We start from the raw sequence: 15,903 nt of genomic DNA, 5'->3' as shown, positions 1-15,903 counted from the left end.
TATTGGAGCAGCCGACACTGCGGCCCTTCAATTAATTGAGATGTGCATATCCATCCATCAGAATCTTAATTGAAGGTGAATGAATATGAAATGTGAAGTATACTGATAATATCAAATGTGAAGGTGAAGGTGCATGAATATACTGATATCATTTGTAAAGTATACTGATATATCAAATGTGAAGGTGCATGAATATGATTCGTTCCCATGAGAAATTAGATTTTGGTATTACAAAATCATACCATCATACTTTAAGATGGTAGAGAGAATTACTTGGTACCTTTATCATCTGCGCTTGGGTCCATAGGCTTCTGTCCCACTATGCCAATCTTGGCGAGAAGGGCAACTCAGTCTGAAGTTGGGCAAAGGGCAAAGGGCAAAGAAGCTTTTCCACCGAAGGTGAAGCACTCAACTCAGAAGATGGCCAGTGTGTAGTTCTGTAACCATTATGCACAAAGCCTATATGTAAGCTTCAGATCCAAATCTGCAAACTAGATTCACAAAATGTGGCTATAAAACTTGGACAAATCAGAACTAATACCTCAATTGGAATTTATACCACCGTGGAGTGGTGGTCCAGGTAAGCCTTTGCTACTGACGCATGGAAAGCAGCTCCTATTGGAAGTGCCTGCTCATCAAGAAAGAAGTGGGGAGAATGCAATGGGTAACCTGGCCCCAGTGTCTGATTTTTTATTCCAATCCAGAACAAAGCACTCGGCATCCGTTGTGAAAAGAAGCTAAAGTCCTCTGCAGCCATGGTTGGTAGGCTCTCATGGACATTGTCTTTCCCAAGCAGGCTCTCCCCCACCCTTCTGGCATGGGCGTATATTCGTTCATCATTCACCCTTGCAGGATATGGTCTTAGTTCCTGTTCCATAAAATCTATTGTGGCAGTGCAACGGTGTACGGCAGCTTGTGTCTCTATGACCTGTTAATAATGTTTAGGCAGTTGGATAAGAAGTAAGTGTCCAACATAATAACAAGTCATTCTTACACAGGGAACTGCAGAAAAAGCATTGTTTTTGAGATTGGGTTCCTGAATGGTAAGTGTCTGTCTCACCTCTTTAATCCTTCTTGAGAGTTCGAAGAGACCCTCCGTGGTCATGCTCCTATATGTGCCACCAAAAGTCACAGACTCTGGAATAACATTGTATGCTTCTCCGGCTTTCATGAACCCAATAGAGACAACCTGAAAGTAAACGATTTATGGTTCACTACTGCCTATTTCACATGAATCTGCATACAAATGGGCATTAATTATGGTGCAAGAACTTGTAGGGTGATGATATATCACCTCATGAATAAGAAACTCTTTCCATGCCAAACTCAGAATATATGCTTCCTCTAGTTTTACAAGGATTACATTTCAACATCCCAAAATTTGAAGTTAGATACCTCTATGATTTAAGAATGTTGACTAAAATGCTATTGTGTGTTTTTGTGTATTTAGAGATGTATGCTACCTTTGGTATAAATATTTGCATAGATGACAAATGAATACATTTTCATATAACCGATTTGCCAGTTTAAGTTCGTCAACTAATCACCACTGTCTTTATCTCGTTCAAACTGCATACCATCATTGGACCATTGTTCTTTGGCTAAAAAAAATTCCTACTACGTGATTTCAAAATTACCAAAATTAAAGGGGGTTACTAATTTTGTGAAAATGTACTGTTCGTGATAAATGCTCTGAATAACTAAGTGATAGGCAAAAGCAAATAACTCACTCTACTCTCAAGTGGGTCTGACTCCCGCGAGACAAGCAGTTGAAGGCTGAGGATTGCAAAGGAGGCAGGAATAACAGGATCTACTGTTAGATGTGGAAGTGCTGCATGCCCACCTTTTCCTTTGATCGTGACTACAAAACGTCCAGATGCTGCAAGAAGCGGACCAGGTCGAGAAGCAATAGCACCAGTTGTCAGGCGAGAATCAACATGCAAAGTGAAGATTGCCTCTACACCATCTATTGCACCACTTTGCAGCATATGATAAGCACCAGCACCACGCTCTTCTGCTGGTTGGAAAACAAGCTTTACAGTGCCCTTCATCAGAATAGACCATGATGCTTATTACTAGTGTCGAGACTCGAGAAAGCTTTCAATTGGAACTTAAAGCAAATGCAAAGGCAAATGCATTTTACATACATTCATAAAAAATTCAAGAAATAAAGTTAACTACAGATTAAATGTATTTAATACTAGTTCTTGATAAATTATTTATTAACATAACATCATCATAATAACTTGTCCATTGTATACCTTCAATGTGTTCTTCCGATGTTGAAGCAATTTAGCTGCCCCAAGAAGCATTGTTACATGAGCATCATGGCCACAAGCATGCATTTTTCCGCTTACTTTGCTTTTGTACTCCCAGTCCACAAGCTCCTGTTAGACGATAAGAATAATAAATTATTAGAAATCTTTTCATAAATACATTCCTTGGACTACAGTATCAACAACCAAATGAACACCAGAATACTGATAAACAGAGTTTTGAAGAAACCAACAATAGAGACTAAAGGATATTATAATGTTGACGAAGGTTACTAGAGACCAATCGTGTGAACATCTATTTAGACAGAAATTCAAGAGTAAATATATTAGAGAACTTGCATACGTCAAAATGTCAATTGATAAAAGGAAATTATGCAGATTTGCAAATAGATAAACTACTAAACCCAGATCAGTGCTAGGAAACCATTGAGAGATGTGCAGAAAACACCACCAATCGATATAGATGGCACAAGTTTTAGCTTTGTGGCATGCACCCGTGCTGGCACTATGCACGCTGCTAATATTGGCCATCATGGGTTCTAAAGGCAACCTAGTGCTCTGATGGAATAAATTTGGCATGGCATCATGCCCCCACATAACCTTATATGGAAAAGCATATGCTGGATGGATACATTGAGCAGCTGCTACTAAAAGTTAAAAATATTGTAGGTCCAAATGCAAATGGAATAAAACCAATATCAGACTTTTGTAGCAGAGATATCATCTCTAAACAAACACATGTGATATGATTGCTCATGTAAAATCAGATGCAAGGAACATTGGCTTATTCCAGAATTTGTTACAGATATAAACTGTTCTAAAAAACAAGGTGTAAATGTTCCCAGGCTATTTTGGGAATACATGACATACAAAAGTGAAACTGCTCTTCTTTCAAACGTAGAGTGATAAAAGTATATATTAGGGTATCCAATACCTTAGGTTTTGGACTTTGTTGAGCACCAACTCAAACTTTTCGTAGCTCAAAAAAGCATTTTGATCTTTCCTTCCGTGGCCTTTAACTTACCGAGCTTGAAGATTTCTAGCTCAATTATGCATGAAAGATAAGGAAAAGGAAATCAAGATGAAAATACTTCGGTCCATTCAGCCCAATGTTTTCTATCCTGAATCAACAATATAAAATTCACCATTTCCGTGAAGGACACTGTCTCTTCAATTCAAGCCAATTCCATTCTGCTCGGAAGTATAGCAATTTTATTATGCCCAACAACGTCTACTAACCCATTTTCCCTGTCTTTTTCGTTGTTGCCCAATCAGTGAGAAAGCAATACCCAACAAACCAATTATAAAGCATACAAATTCAACCACCTAGGTATTCACCGATACCTGCAATGGGAGAGCATCCATGTCTGCCCTAAGAGAGAAGACGGGGCCACCGCCGGAGCCGACGGAGGCCACGATTCCGGTCCCAGAGATCGGCCAGGCGTACTCAATACCGAGGGCGTCGAGCTCTGACCGGATCAATTCACTCGTTTTGTACTCCTCGAAGGCGAGCTCCGGGTGCTGGTGGATCCGCCTCCGAATAGCCGTCAACCAATCGAAGAACTCCGGCTCGCGAGCCGATTCCAGGAGCTCACGGGGCGAGTTCTGCAACGCCCACGACCTGGACAAGGAGAAGAAGATAAGAAGCGGGAAGAAGAGGAGGCGAGGGTGGTAGACCAGCGGTGGCCGAGAGGTGGAGCCCATGGATGCAAAGGCGAAGCCTGGGAGACCGCCCATCGGGATCCCTAAATGGTGTCAGGCAACGCCTGGTAATTATAGGATCCGAATCCGATACCCTCCCTGTAGGTACGACGAAGCTACGAATTATCTCATCAACACCATCCATCTGACTACAGAATTGATCCCAACCGTCCGCTAATTTTGAGGAGAAAGCATATATCAGAGCTATAACGGTTGAGATTAAAAGTGATGATCCTATGGACGGTTGTGATGAGACCCTTCATAGTGAGCCCTACATTTAGCTTTGCTGCTTCACATATAAATTTGTATACAATACAAATATCAAAAATTAATTTATATAATGTGATTTGACTATTTCAATTATGATTGATTTAGTAATACAACATGATGTTTGTACTAATCCAGTCAACTTAGGAAAAGAATACCACAGCCAAATTGCTTTTGTTAAGCTCCAAAAAAAGTCAACAAATTATTACAAGCATTGGTTTCCATGGAACAATTTTGACTTTATTCTAATCATGTCAAAACATTCTGTCCATTAGATCTCAAATTGATTTCAAACAATTAACTTGAGCAACAAAACTGTGTGTTTTTGTTTCTGCTCAAGCCAATTAACTCTTTTGTTGATGTACACGAACTTGAGCAGCAAAACACACACACTCACTCTCTCTCTCTCGCTCTCTCTCTTCTCTCTCTCTCTCTCTGTGCAATTAACGTATGTACGGTGAAGGATATGAAACCTGGAACTGAGGAGAGAGACAAGGAGAAGTCTTCCACACCCGTGAGTGCAACCTCAGGATCTCGCTTGCCTGCTCCTTGGTTTTAACGTTGCAATCGAGTTGGAGCACCAAACACAGCTTTGACACCACTCCCACCTGCATCATCTCCTGCAGCAACCCGGGAGTCGCAGAGTGCGTCGCCACCGAGTGCAGCACCCTCACCGCCCGCTCGCTGGCCACCTGCGACACGCGCAGTATCTTCTTCGACACCACGGGGATCCCCGCTGCATGTCCCACCAGCTCCGCCCTCCCTTCGGCGCACCCGCAAAGCCGGTCCATCGCCACGAGCACCAGTTCACAGACTCGCCGGTCAGGTTCTTCGAGGAGGAGCTCGACCAGGACGTGGACTGCGCCTGCGTTCGCCGCCTTGATCCGGTTCCTCCCCCGTGGACATGCGTCGACGAGGACATGCAACGCTGCCTTCGTTGCCTGGTGCGAGATCCGGTCGTGTATGACGCTTACTATCTCTTGGAATAGTTGGTCGCTGAGATTGATCAGCTGATCCTGCGACATGACTCGAAGAATTTGGTTGAGCAACAGCGTCGCGTGGGCTCGCGAGTTATAGTTCGATCGTCTCAGTATCGTCGTCAACGATTCCACCATGCCGGCATTTTTTGCGACGAGGTCGCGGAGGCCCTCCTCGGAGATTTGAAGAGAGCAGAGAATGTGGAGTGCCTCATCACAAGCAGCGCTGGTGGACTCCAAGCAATCATCATCAATATCTTCTCCACTCGAGTTGCGGTCGACGATGGAAGCCAAGAGATCTACCGCGCCGGTGGCCGCTTCGACGCACCGCTTGTTGCGCTCGCTCTCTGAGACGAACGCCCTTAACTTGCGCAGCGAGCCGAGCTGGGACTGCGGCAGCTTGGCCTCACCGACGAGCATCTCGATCTGGGCCTTGTCAACGGGGGCCTTCGGGGTGGGAAACCGCTCGACGCCGACGTCCGCGTTGGCGGTGCACCAGGCTTGGATCAGCCGCCGGAGAGTGTGGTTGGGCGTGAGCTCGCAGTCCGGCAAGGTCTGATTCGTGACCGGGCATGTGGTCTTCCTCGCGGCGAAGATCCACCGCTCGATGCTATCTCGATCGTAGGTGATGCCGGTGGACAGCGTCACCGGGTCCTTCATCAGCTGCAGAGATACGGGGCAAAGGAAGTAAGATGGTATCTCTACTCCCTCCATTGAGATCGGATTGCAGTTGGGAGGTCGAATTAATGATGAGGTATTTATTGGGAAGAAGGGCGGATATGACCGCTAAGGAGATTCAAAGTACCCAACCGAGTCAACGCGTGATTTATGTGTATTGTATGCAGTTAAGAAGGGTGAGAGAGAGAGAGATCAAAGGATTGACTCTTTGCGTGGCTGTAAGCTAACGTGAATGCGGGATAGTTTTGACCGACACTTGATCCGCTCTTTGGGTTGACTTTGAGGTGTAAGCAAGACTAAGAATATGGACTTCACGCCTTGCAAAAAAAAGTCAAAAATCAACAACGAATTAGACTGTGGAAAAACTTCAATAATTGAATAATTCGTCTATTTCGAAGAAAAATTGGGGTGGCAATTTTAAGCCTAACCCATCGAGTAAGCTTGAATCGGTCAATCTTATGTGTGACACATTTTGCTTGCTCACTCTAATCCAATCAAAGTGGAGTCCAACCAATGGCAAATCATGCAAGACGAGGGTTCGAGCCGGACCTGACGGTTCGAAGATTCACATGGTTGACTCCCACCGTGTTGCCGACTTCTTGGGGAGGGCCCACCTCCCTCATTTTGACTTTCCAACATATGTTGCTGCTATGCTTCAATGATCATCAATAAGTTACAATGATTTAATTGCTTTCATTTCGTCAAAACTCATAAATCACACCGATAAATTAACTAGGAGAAAAAAAATAGTAACTAAAATATAATTTAGAAAAACATATGAGTATTCGCTTTGATTATAATTCGATTGTATGCTTTAGATATTTGTCCATTTGCGCTTTTGACAATGATGTCTACGTATATTAGGATAAGTCAAAATATATGATATTTTCCTTAACTTTTTCGTGAAAAAGTGTCTAGATAACTAAGTTTTTACTATTAATAGTATTTCTTTATCATTCCCAATAATTAGGATATCATTCACATATAACACCAAAAATTTAATAACTCTCCCATTTACCTTTCTGTACACACAAGATTCATCATCATTCTTAACGAAGTTATAATATCTGATCGATGTTTCAATTTCGGGAAGCTTGCTTCAGTCCATAAATGGACCTAAGTAACATACACACCTTATTTAGGTAATTCTTAGATATGAATCCTTTAGACTGTATCACATACACCAATTCTCGAGGTTGTCATTGGGGAACTCGATTTTCATATTCATTTGCTAGATATCATAATCATAGTGTGTTGCAATAGTCAATAGAATTTGAATGGATTTCAACATGACTATAACTATAGGTGAGAATATTTCGTCATAAGTGAAGGGATGACATATATCTTCTCTCTTTCTCTATTGGTATGATTAAGTATTAGGTGTCAGTTGATGATTAACTGTATATTACTTATCAAATAGCATAACTATTTTAGGCTATCCTATTCTTAATATTCTCGGGAACCAAAGTTTAATCGATAATTGTTCATGCTTAAAATTATGTTGTTTAAACAGCTCATATGGATAGCATTAAACACCGAGATCGAGCCTTTTGTGTTGGATCATGAGCCTTTTTCTTGGATCATCGCCCTTGTGCAGTGCCAATGGTTGCGCCTAAAACCACGTTCCAGAGATCGACCACTTCTCAATGTCTAACATTCTGAAGAAGTCAAAACGTTGACAATGAATCCGAACCATGCACCTTAATTTTGACTTGCATTCATTGAGATTGTCCATAAGCATATTACTTTTATGGGATTTACTTTCTACTACGTTACATGTAACTCTCGGTTTCATCACATCATATATTTCCTTCCATGCATACAGGTTTCTTTGTCGCTGCTCTTCCACTCTCCAACCAGAGCTTCCTGTAAGTCTTCACCTTCAGCACCAATCACTCGAAGGAAGATTGTAGTCGAGAGATGGATACATGTTGGCTTCACTCACAAAGTCTGGAGCGTTTGAGAGATCAGATGAGTAGTAGTTGGCAATCTCCAATGGCGACGGAAGTGTGTCGAACGTGTTGTTTGGATCGAGCTCTCCGATGAGACATTGTTGGTTCATTTGATCGAGGAAACCTTCTCCGATTGGCTCCGTGATCGATCCTTGGCATTCAGCGTGATCGACGGTCGAGCCACTGACGGAGTCGATGTCTTCCGGCAACCCCGGCACGACGAGGCCTGGCTCAAGCTGAGGACACCGACTAGAGAACGTAGCGTACAACGCTGCCAGATCAACGGAGCCCTCGGTGCCATGGTTTTGCGGTTGGTGACCATAGCTCGGTTCACGGGCGACCGGTGGAGCGCCGGAGACCCTGCTAGGCATCCTTCTACGATTCGTTCGGCTGCTACCGCCGACGGGAACGTTGCGGAGCGACCCGCCCATGGTCCAGTAACGCCGGCAGCCCTTGCAGAAGTAGCGTGGCTGGCTCAGGCTGTAGTTGTTGTAGTAGCAGAACTTGGTGTCGCAGGAGCCGCAGCGCGGGCACCGTGGGGAGAGCTCGACGTGGGGTTTCGACCGGCCGTGGGCACAGGGCGCCAAGCCATGGCGAGACGCAGACATGGACGGGAAGAAAGAAGCAAAGGAAGGTGGGACGTCGTCCTTAAGAGCTGTAGGAGATTGATGGTGCATGTGCATGTTGTGGAGTTCGATGAGGGGAATACTAATACGCTCGTGGGCGGTGTAAAGACTATTCCGTCGGCGGCTTGGACGTGTCGCTGTTAAGCGCAGCAAAAAGTAGAAGAAAATAAAAATAATAGGGGCATTCCGAGAATTGAACTCGGGACCTCTCGCACCCTAAGCGAGAATCATACCACTAGACCAAATGCCCACTGTATGTTTCATTACCACCCATTATGTTATAATAATTATAAATATTCATTTTTCCTTTTCTTCTATTTTCTTTCTTATAACATTCTTTATTTTCTAAAAAATAAGATTACCCCTCTTTATTTAAAAATAAAATAAAATTATCCCTAATCTCTATCCAACATTCATTGATGATTAAGAATGACGACAAGAACAATAGAGCAGACGTGAGCGATAGAGATGACCATGATGGGACGATCAACCGAAGGCAATGAAAAAAAGATTAGAGGTAATCTCATATTTAAAAAAAAAAAAAAAAAGTCTTTGCAAGAAAAAGCAAAAAAAATTAAAGTTTTTTTTTTTTAATTTCCCTTTTCTGCACTTCTTTCTCCTTTCTATTTGTCTCCTGTTTTCTTATCCCATACAGATTTAAATTGATTCAGAAACAAAAGAATACAATTGCCTTTTGCATACATGAAAATATTAATCGATCCCTATAGCTCATTAGAAAATTAGTCAGATAACTCGTTCTTGATCTTTTGACAGAGCCGGACCATTTTCCGAGCCTTTTAATAAAGCCCTAAAGAAGTTTCTGCCATCACAAGCATCGAGTTTTAATGTCAGTGAGATCTCACACCAGAAAGTGACTAATTGGAGATGTGGAGGAATCAAGGACGCTGCCTGCTTTTTAAAGTAAACCCCATCCGTGTTTGAATAAAATAGCAGATAAGCATGCTACATGACCCTAATTTTTGGTAGGATGTGCACCGAATATAGGCGAGAAAAAAAAGGACTCGTCAAGCCAGTTGATAAGCCATATAGGCTAGACTACATTCATCAAGTAGTAGAGTGCTACATAAACTCAAATAAATATTTGATAGACAACCGAGGCCTTGGTTGCGTCAACTAAATGTGATGCCAAGACCAGTGAAAACGATAAGCACGCACCTTCATCGGTTTCATGTTCTCATACACAAAGCACGGTGCAGTACAGACGCCGAAGCGAAGCCACCTTCACACCAACCCCTCCCTTGCAATGGCTTGCACTGATGCAAAGGCCTGTCTCTCCGCCGTCTCGGATTTTATGTGCAGCAAGTGGTTCTCTCTATACTTGGTTACTGGTACAAAACAGGCTCGAGGAGGGAGATACCAAGTTAATTATACTTTCAAAAGTCAATCATAAGCTGCAGAGAAATAAGAATCATCAATTTAGCTCTCCACCGGAGATGCTATTATTTCATTTTTCTTTCCATAACAATGCAGACTAAACTACCAAGGAAGAGAAGATGGAACTGCCTAGTTAACTATGCTAGGCATATAATACAATCATATACCGGATGCATATCTGCATGTCTGAGAATATTAAGTGCAACTTTCAAGTTTGGCTAACTTCCTAAAGTTCAGTGCTATGGCATCATGGAACTCTCATCTATAGCATATGTAAACCATTTGATCCCATGTATTTACTTGCCCAATCAGTACAAGGGAGAGGTCCAAGTATGGATAATGAAAAATATATCAATTGTAAAGGAAAAGGCATAAAAGTATAGTAAGTCTAAGTGATGCAAATAAGGCAATTAAATAAATATGGTCAGTTCACTTTCAGAAGCAATACTAGAAGAAGTTAAATAAAGTATCCTTTGATCTAACGCAAACCACAAAGCATAGGAACATCCATTTGACATGACAAAAAGAAGCTCTAATTCAAATATACACCCTTACCAATGGAAGCTTGTGATATATTAAAGATTTAATAAAAATAATTACTCGCTTGATTCAAATCGAGAAAGGAGCCTAAGGGATGTCAAACGGATCCAAAACAAGAGTGGATAACAAGGAAAGTTGGAGTTGGCACCGCACGCCTACATGAGAACATACCAAAAAGTTGAGTTTACATGAAAGGAGCTTCCATTGTGTAGAAAGAACCAGAACAATCTTGGGAACGGAAAATAAAGCTTCCATTTAGTTATGTTTGAGCCTTAAGGACTTAGAATCACCAATACTTACAGGACTATTAGTGCCTTGATCTCCTAATCTAACCAGGATTACAAAACTAGTTTAGAGTAATAAGCTATACAAGAGATATTGCTGAAAATATGAAAAAGAAGTTGTATAATAGTTAATGACTGCTGTCCTACGTGATTCAGAAGTTGAATAACCCATTGAACCTCGGAGGGGCCTCATGGACTCATGCAAATAGATGGTACGGACTGTGCATACAGCCAGTCAGTACGACACAGACAGTGGGTTTGTCCGCAAAACAGGAATTTTTTGTCACTGTTTAGGTCATGATCATTTGCAAGCCCATCAAAATCCCTTTTCTTTCTAAAATAGGATTGTGGAACCCTGAACTACTTCTTAAAGTTCCTGTCCATTAGAGGCCTTTCAAAATCGGAGAACTGCTATACTAATAATCTAAAAGTTGGAAACAAGCATTTCAATGATCTGAATTGCCTGCTGTGTCCCATCTTTTAAGGCAGATAAGAACTTGTCTTGATTCAGACCAAGGTACAAATTGGGTCTAAATCAATTCCATACAAAATGCTTGGCCAAATTATTCTCTAGCGTGTAGATGCAGGTTCAGGCTAAAGTGTCAAATACTGTACTAATTATTAGAGAGAGTGCCAACCTTTAGACAATAACTGAGAACAACTGTTTAGTTAACCTCACGAGATAGTCTAGCAAAAGCATGTGGCCTTAAAAAACACTCTATGTCAGTACCAATTTAAATTATCTGTGTCTCGTACACTATATTCAAATAAGAGACAATTCAAACTCAGCAGATCCTAGTAATGCTAAAGGTCAACTAGATTTAGAGGAGGATTTTGGTTGAGTGAAATTGACTGCAGAATGGAAAAAAAAAAAAAAAGACTGCAGAATACAGCATCACAGCAATTGACAAACTTCTACTCGGCTAACTAGATTATCTACATCATCCCACCTACTATTGCTATCCAACTTTTCACGGAAACCAGTTCCTCAATAATAAATGAAAACTACGCGACTCTGAGCAATAAGCCCCAAAAAACAATTAGTTCCATGAAATACATTCTAGATCCACAGGGCCTTGTTCAATAGCTCAGTGGTTTTTGAGAGAATATATCTGATCGCTCTTGGTTTGCCTAGTGATATGACCCTCTAAACAGCAGGAAAAAAATATATGTAGACCCTAATGGAGGGACGTGAAGAGGATTTAAGTTGAAGGCTTGAATAAATAAGTTGTGCCAGGATCTTTCACCTAAAACCAGCTGGAACAAACCTAAGATCAGATAAGACAAACCCCAGATGTTCCAATTAACTATTAGATAGATCTCGATTCTAGAAATTCACAAAGGATATAATTTTAAATGCATCTGAAAAGAGAATAATTCCTAGTCATCTATGATATAATTACAGGTTCTACATAAAACTGGAGCAAAAGTACCTCACTAGTTTGTGTATCTCAGGGCATGGCACTGAAACCAGCATCAAAGACGAAGCCCCTGTATACTCCTTCATTGCACCCTGGAACGCCATCAACCCAACTCCACACACCACAGCCACCCTTGTCGTCCTCCTCCCACATTGCCAACTTTCCTCTGACCCTCCTCCCCGAGAACCAAACCCTCCCGTCCCCACCGAACACCTTCACCTTGTTATTGGCCCCGCCGGCTGCCGCCACATGGCCCAACCCGCCACCCCCGAAGCACTGATACATCTCCGAAGGCATCCTACCAGCCTCATCCCACTCCATCGTTTGTAGATCGAGCCTCAAGATCAGCACCGTCGAGCACGGCGCATCCGCATCGAGCGACGACCGTAGCCCTCCGATCATTAATATCCGTCCACCGCCCGCACCAGCCAGCAGGCGCGGCCGCTTGAGGATGTTGAGCACGTCCCCCCACTCGGGCCGTTTCAGCGGAGCCCACTCACCGAGATCGAGCAGGCGGCAGGAGAAGAGCCTCCACAGGCTCCGCCAGGGAGTGCCGACGTCGCATAGCGCGAAGATCGCCCCGGCCATCAGAACTGGGCTCCGGGGCTTGGAAGGCAAGTTGAGGGAGAACTTGAGCCAGCGGTCGGATCCGGGGGAATACGCGAGGGCGGCCAGCTGGGTGAGGACGAGAACAGCACCACCAGGGCCGGCGAGAACGGTGCCGTGGCGAGACCAGGCGGAGCCGAGCGGGGGGAGCAGGCGGTGGGATCCGGAGAGGGGATTGTAGACGGCGAGGGTTCTCGGGATCTTTGCGTCGCCAGTGGAGGCGGCGGCGGCGTCGACCCAGAGGTAGAGGAGCGAGGGGGAGGCGGTCACCGGGGAGGAGGAGGGGAAGGGGAGGAAAAACAGGGGAAGGCGGATCCAGCTACGGAGGGAGGGATCGAACGCGTGGAGACAGGATCCGTGGGAGTCGCGTCCGCCGCCGTTGGCCGAGGAGCGGGGGTGGCGGAGGGCGAGGAGGCGGAGAGGGGGGAGAGAGGACAGAAAGGGAAAGGATGAGAGGGCGTCCCGGAAGAGGCGGCAGACTGGGCGGCAGGCAAGGGCCTCGCGGAGGGAGAGGCGGCCGAGAACGTTGTGGAGGGCGTCCTGGGGGAGGAGCTGGATCGGGGCACCCGGCGGCGAATGACCCGGCTCCAGCTCCGAAGTTGTCGCGGCGGTGGCGGAGGCATCGGAGGCCGTGTCGTGGGTCGCCTGGCTCGGGGGCATGGCGACGCCACCGTCGTCCGCACCGGCGCGGAGGAGGAAGAAAAGGGACGGAAGCGGCGACGGATGGCGTTTAATGATGGGAAAGGGGTAGCAGCTGAAAGGGTAATTAGGTCAATTAATATAGTTTTGTTTTTCTGTTACTATCTGTAACTCTTCTTTACTGTTTATAATCCTATTTTAATTTTTTTTAATGTTTTAAAACTATCTTTTTACAAATAAATATAATATTTTATTCTTTCATTTATTTTTTTCATCTCTTTTACTACTTCTATTTTTTAAAAAAAGGACGACATAAAAAAAAGGATATCAATTAAGAGCAAAATGAAATAAGAGGATATGAGAAAAAAATAAAATCAATAATATTAAGATTATAATAAAAAAATATTTTTTTTATTATTTTTTAAAAAATTATCAATTATAAGGGACTGTAAATAGTAAATGCAGATTATAAATAGTAAACTTCCTTTTTCGTTAAGCAATATATTAGGCGTTCCATTTGCACCTTCATAACTACCACTATTTCTACTAACAACACCTTATAAAACAGTATATTTGATAAAAATATATTATTTTTATTATTCTTTAAAATAAAACTTATATAATTCTTGAAAGTATTTGATGGTATTACAATGCAACTAAGCACATTATCTCTTGACTCACTTGCATTATCCATTCTACAAAAGACATGTAATGTTTTAGATAATACCACCTTTCTTTAATAGTCCAAATTTTTAATACAGAAATAGTTGTGCTTATAGCTTTATTAACAAAGGTATTATGTCATTGACTGCTTATTATTTTTAAATTTAACATAATTATCCTTTATAAGTTATCATTTGTTCTAATCGATACAAGTAGAATAGTTTGCATGAGACTTCGTTTTCCAATAAGAGTTGATAAGACATATTTTGGTGTCACTTGCTTGGTAATGGGCGACAGTCACCTCATGATCGACGTGGTGTATACGTGTCGATAAAAGTACATCGGAACTAAGGGCGACGGAAGTCATACCCGTGCCACTTGGATTTGTATGAGGCAACGTTACCCTACCCCAAGTCATCTGCGATGATGCAAAACAGTGCCGCATAGCGCAGAGCTATACAAGTCGGCTCGCGTAGTGCGGAAAGCTTGGGTCGACCTCCCAAGGTATCATAGATAGCCTCGTATGGTCGAGCTTCCGACAAATTGGTATAAAAACTAATCCCCTCCCCACTAATAAGGGGAGCACACCTCAAACAGTTATATACCACCTCGAGCTGAATTAAACTTTGGAGAGATTGAGTCGAGAATCTCCATCCCGACATTAATCTTTCTTGGCAAGGAGGAGCAACAATCGAAAACCCACCTTGAGTTGACTGATGAGGTACTCTCCGACCCGACTTAGTTCCTCTGCCACATCTTCGGATCTTCGTGTGGGCAACCCTACATATTCGGGATAGAATCTAACCGTATTGACTCCTCAATATTAAGTTTTACAACATGAGTATATAATTTTTATTTTCTCATTAAGTTACTAAAAAACTTAGTAATTGTCACATCCCAGGATAATAAAAGTTATTAAAATTTCAAGATAAACTTAAGAAGAGAACGAAGAAAATGTTCAAAAAAAAGGAAAAAGAAAAAAAAAGTCAAAGACATCTCAAGTGGTGGAATTGAAGAAGACATGTTCCCTACCACCACTCCATACAAGAAAGTTTTTCTGTTGAGCTCTGAAACCTGGCCCAGGCACTTGATCTGATAGAAGCTGAGAGTCAAGATAATGTCCGGGAGACATCCAACATAAGTACCCCCACTAATAGGCAAGTTGAGAAAAAGAACCATTATTTGTCAGTCTTATCCATTTGAGACTTGCAGTAGACTTTGTGCCACATTAACGTTGAAGATGCACATGAAACTCCAAAGTGGCAGTAGGGTTCGGAACAGCACTTAGCACTTGCCACAATGTTTGAGGAACTGTCGGGATGCCTTAAGATATTTCATAGATTATATATTTAATAAATTCTTATAAAACTTTTCTTATAATGTGAAAATATTAATTTATCCCTGTTTTTATCATATCTACTATGCACTGTCTCATTACGTCGAGGAAGAAGAGGTATAACGACGACTCTCGTAATTTTTATTTATAGCCCTTATGCACAAAGAAAGATCCAGTGGGATTATCATCATCTAAGTAGGGATATAAGTAACAAGTCCAACAATAATCAGAGAGCCAGTATTAAACGAATATGAATGCGACATGCAGATTTGGGTATAGTGAAAGCTAAGATAAAATAGTTATTTCATGAAAAATACTATATGAAAATTTATAAAGATTTTGGATACTTTACGAAAAAATTTTCACACATATTAATTATATTATTTATATATATATATTCATTTTGAGTGAGTTTTGTTTGTTCAATTTTGATAGAAGTAACTCTGATACTTATGTGAATCATTTTACTTCGTATGACTAAATATGTCAATTAATATCTCTTTTTACTTACCTAAAGCCTCTTGTTACCTTATATGATATGT

At 42.3% G+C, this 15,903-nt stretch overlaps 4 protein-coding genes and 1 non-coding gene across 9 annotated transcripts; all 5 read right to left on the bottom strand.

Moving 5' to 3' along the window:
* Nucleotides 1-118: 118 nt before the first annotated feature.
* LOC103995662 (IAA-amino acid hydrolase ILR1-like 3) lies at nt 119-4,009 on the bottom strand. Of its 2 annotated transcripts, none has more exons than XM_065081036.1 (6): nt 3,621-4,009; nt 2,262-2,387; nt 1,731-2,045; nt 1,061-1,189; nt 542-928; nt 119-437 (listed from the first exon to the last, which is right to left on the bottom strand). In XM_065081036.1, the coding sequence occupies exons 1-5, from the start codon at nt 3,978-3,980 to the stop codon at nt 554-556; spliced, it is 1,305 nt and encodes a 434-aa protein (XP_064937108.1). In that variant the 5' UTR covers nt 3,981-4,009; the 3' UTR covers nt 119-437; nt 542-553. The 2 variants fall into 2 exon arrangements, with proteins under 2 accessions (XP_064937108.1, XP_064937109.1); XM_065081037.1 differs by having other exon boundaries at nt 1,731-2,033.
* A 484-nt stretch (nt 4,010-4,493) lies between these two features.
* LOC135589236 (E3 ubiquitin-protein ligase PUB23-like) lies at nt 4,494-5,935 on the bottom strand. The gene has a single exon (XM_065081518.1). It carries the CDS (start codon nt 5,933-5,935, stop codon nt 4,688-4,690), a length of 1,248 nt encoding a protein of 415 aa, XP_064937590.1. The 3' UTR covers nt 4,494-4,687.
* A 1,846-nt stretch (nt 5,936-7,781) lies between these two features.
* On the bottom strand, nt 7,782-8,534 carry LOC135680439 (dof zinc finger protein DOF1.8-like). The gene has a single exon (XM_065194321.1). The coding sequence runs from the start codon at nt 8,532-8,534 to the stop codon at nt 7,782-7,784; it is 753 nt and encodes a 250-aa protein (XP_065050393.1).
* Nucleotides 8,535-8,655: 121 nt separating this feature from the next.
* On the bottom strand, nt 8,656-8,727 carry TRNAP-AGG (transfer RNA proline (anticodon AGG)). The gene has a single exon. It is a non-coding gene; the product is annotated as a tRNA-Pro (tRNA).
* Nucleotides 8,728-9,511: 784 nt separating this feature from the next.
* Nucleotides 9,512-13,468, bottom strand: LOC135588746 (SKP1-interacting partner 15-like). Of its 4 annotated transcripts, none has more exons than XM_065081032.1 (2): nt 12,130-13,468; nt 9,512-9,889 (listed from the first exon to the last, which is right to left on the bottom strand). In XM_065081032.1, exon 1 carries the CDS (start codon nt 13,381-13,383, stop codon nt 12,148-12,150), a length of 1,236 nt encoding a protein of 411 aa, XP_064937104.1. In that variant the 5' UTR covers nt 13,384-13,468; the 3' UTR covers nt 9,512-9,889; nt 12,130-12,147. The 4 variants fall into 4 exon arrangements, with proteins under 4 accessions (XP_064937104.1, XP_064937106.1, XP_064937105.1 ...); XM_065081034.1 differs by having other exon boundaries at nt 9,512-9,838; XM_065081033.1 differs by having other exon boundaries at nt 9,512-9,823.
* Nucleotides 13,469-15,903: the final 2,435 nt, after the last annotated feature.

The sequence above is a fragment of the Musa acuminata genome, chromosome BXJ1-8 (assembly GCF_036884655.1).
Source record: "Musa acuminata AAA Group cultivar baxijiao chromosome BXJ1-8, Cavendish_Baxijiao_AAA, whole genome shotgun sequence".
Taxonomy (NCBI): Eukaryota; Viridiplantae; Streptophyta; class Magnoliopsida; order Zingiberales; family Musaceae; genus Musa; species Musa acuminata.
The sequence above is the reverse complement of the archived record's forward strand: the minus strand, read 5'-3'. Positions and strand labels throughout refer to the sequence as shown.

What these genes read in the sequence shown, in the direction of transcription:
- LOC135589236 (XM_065081518.1), bottom strand. Translation starts at nt 5,935, where the DNA reads ATGGAGGGAGTAGAGATACCATCTTACTTCCTTTGCCCCGTATCTCTG.
- LOC135680439 (XM_065194321.1), bottom strand. Translation starts at nt 8,534, where the DNA reads ATGCACATGCACCATCAATCTCCTACAGCTCTTAAGGACGACGTCCCA.
- LOC135588746 (XM_065081032.1), bottom strand. Translation starts at nt 13,383, where the DNA reads ATGCCCCCGAGCCAGGCGACCCACGACACGGCCTCCGATGCCTCCGCC.
- LOC103995662 (XM_065081036.1), bottom strand. Translation starts at nt 3,980, where the DNA reads ATGGGCTCCACCTCTCGGCCACCGCTGGTCTACCACCCTCGCCTCCTC. An exon ending in TGGATGCTCTCCCATTGCAG is followed by an intron (nt 2,388 to 3,620) that starts GTATCGGTGAAT and finishes ATCGTCTAACAG; the next exon opens with GAGCTTGTGGACTGGGAGTA. An exon ending in TCTCAAGAAGGATTAAAGAG is followed by an intron (nt 929 to 1,060) that starts GTGAGACAGACA and finishes CATTATTAACAG; the next exon opens with GTCATAGAGACACAAGCTGC.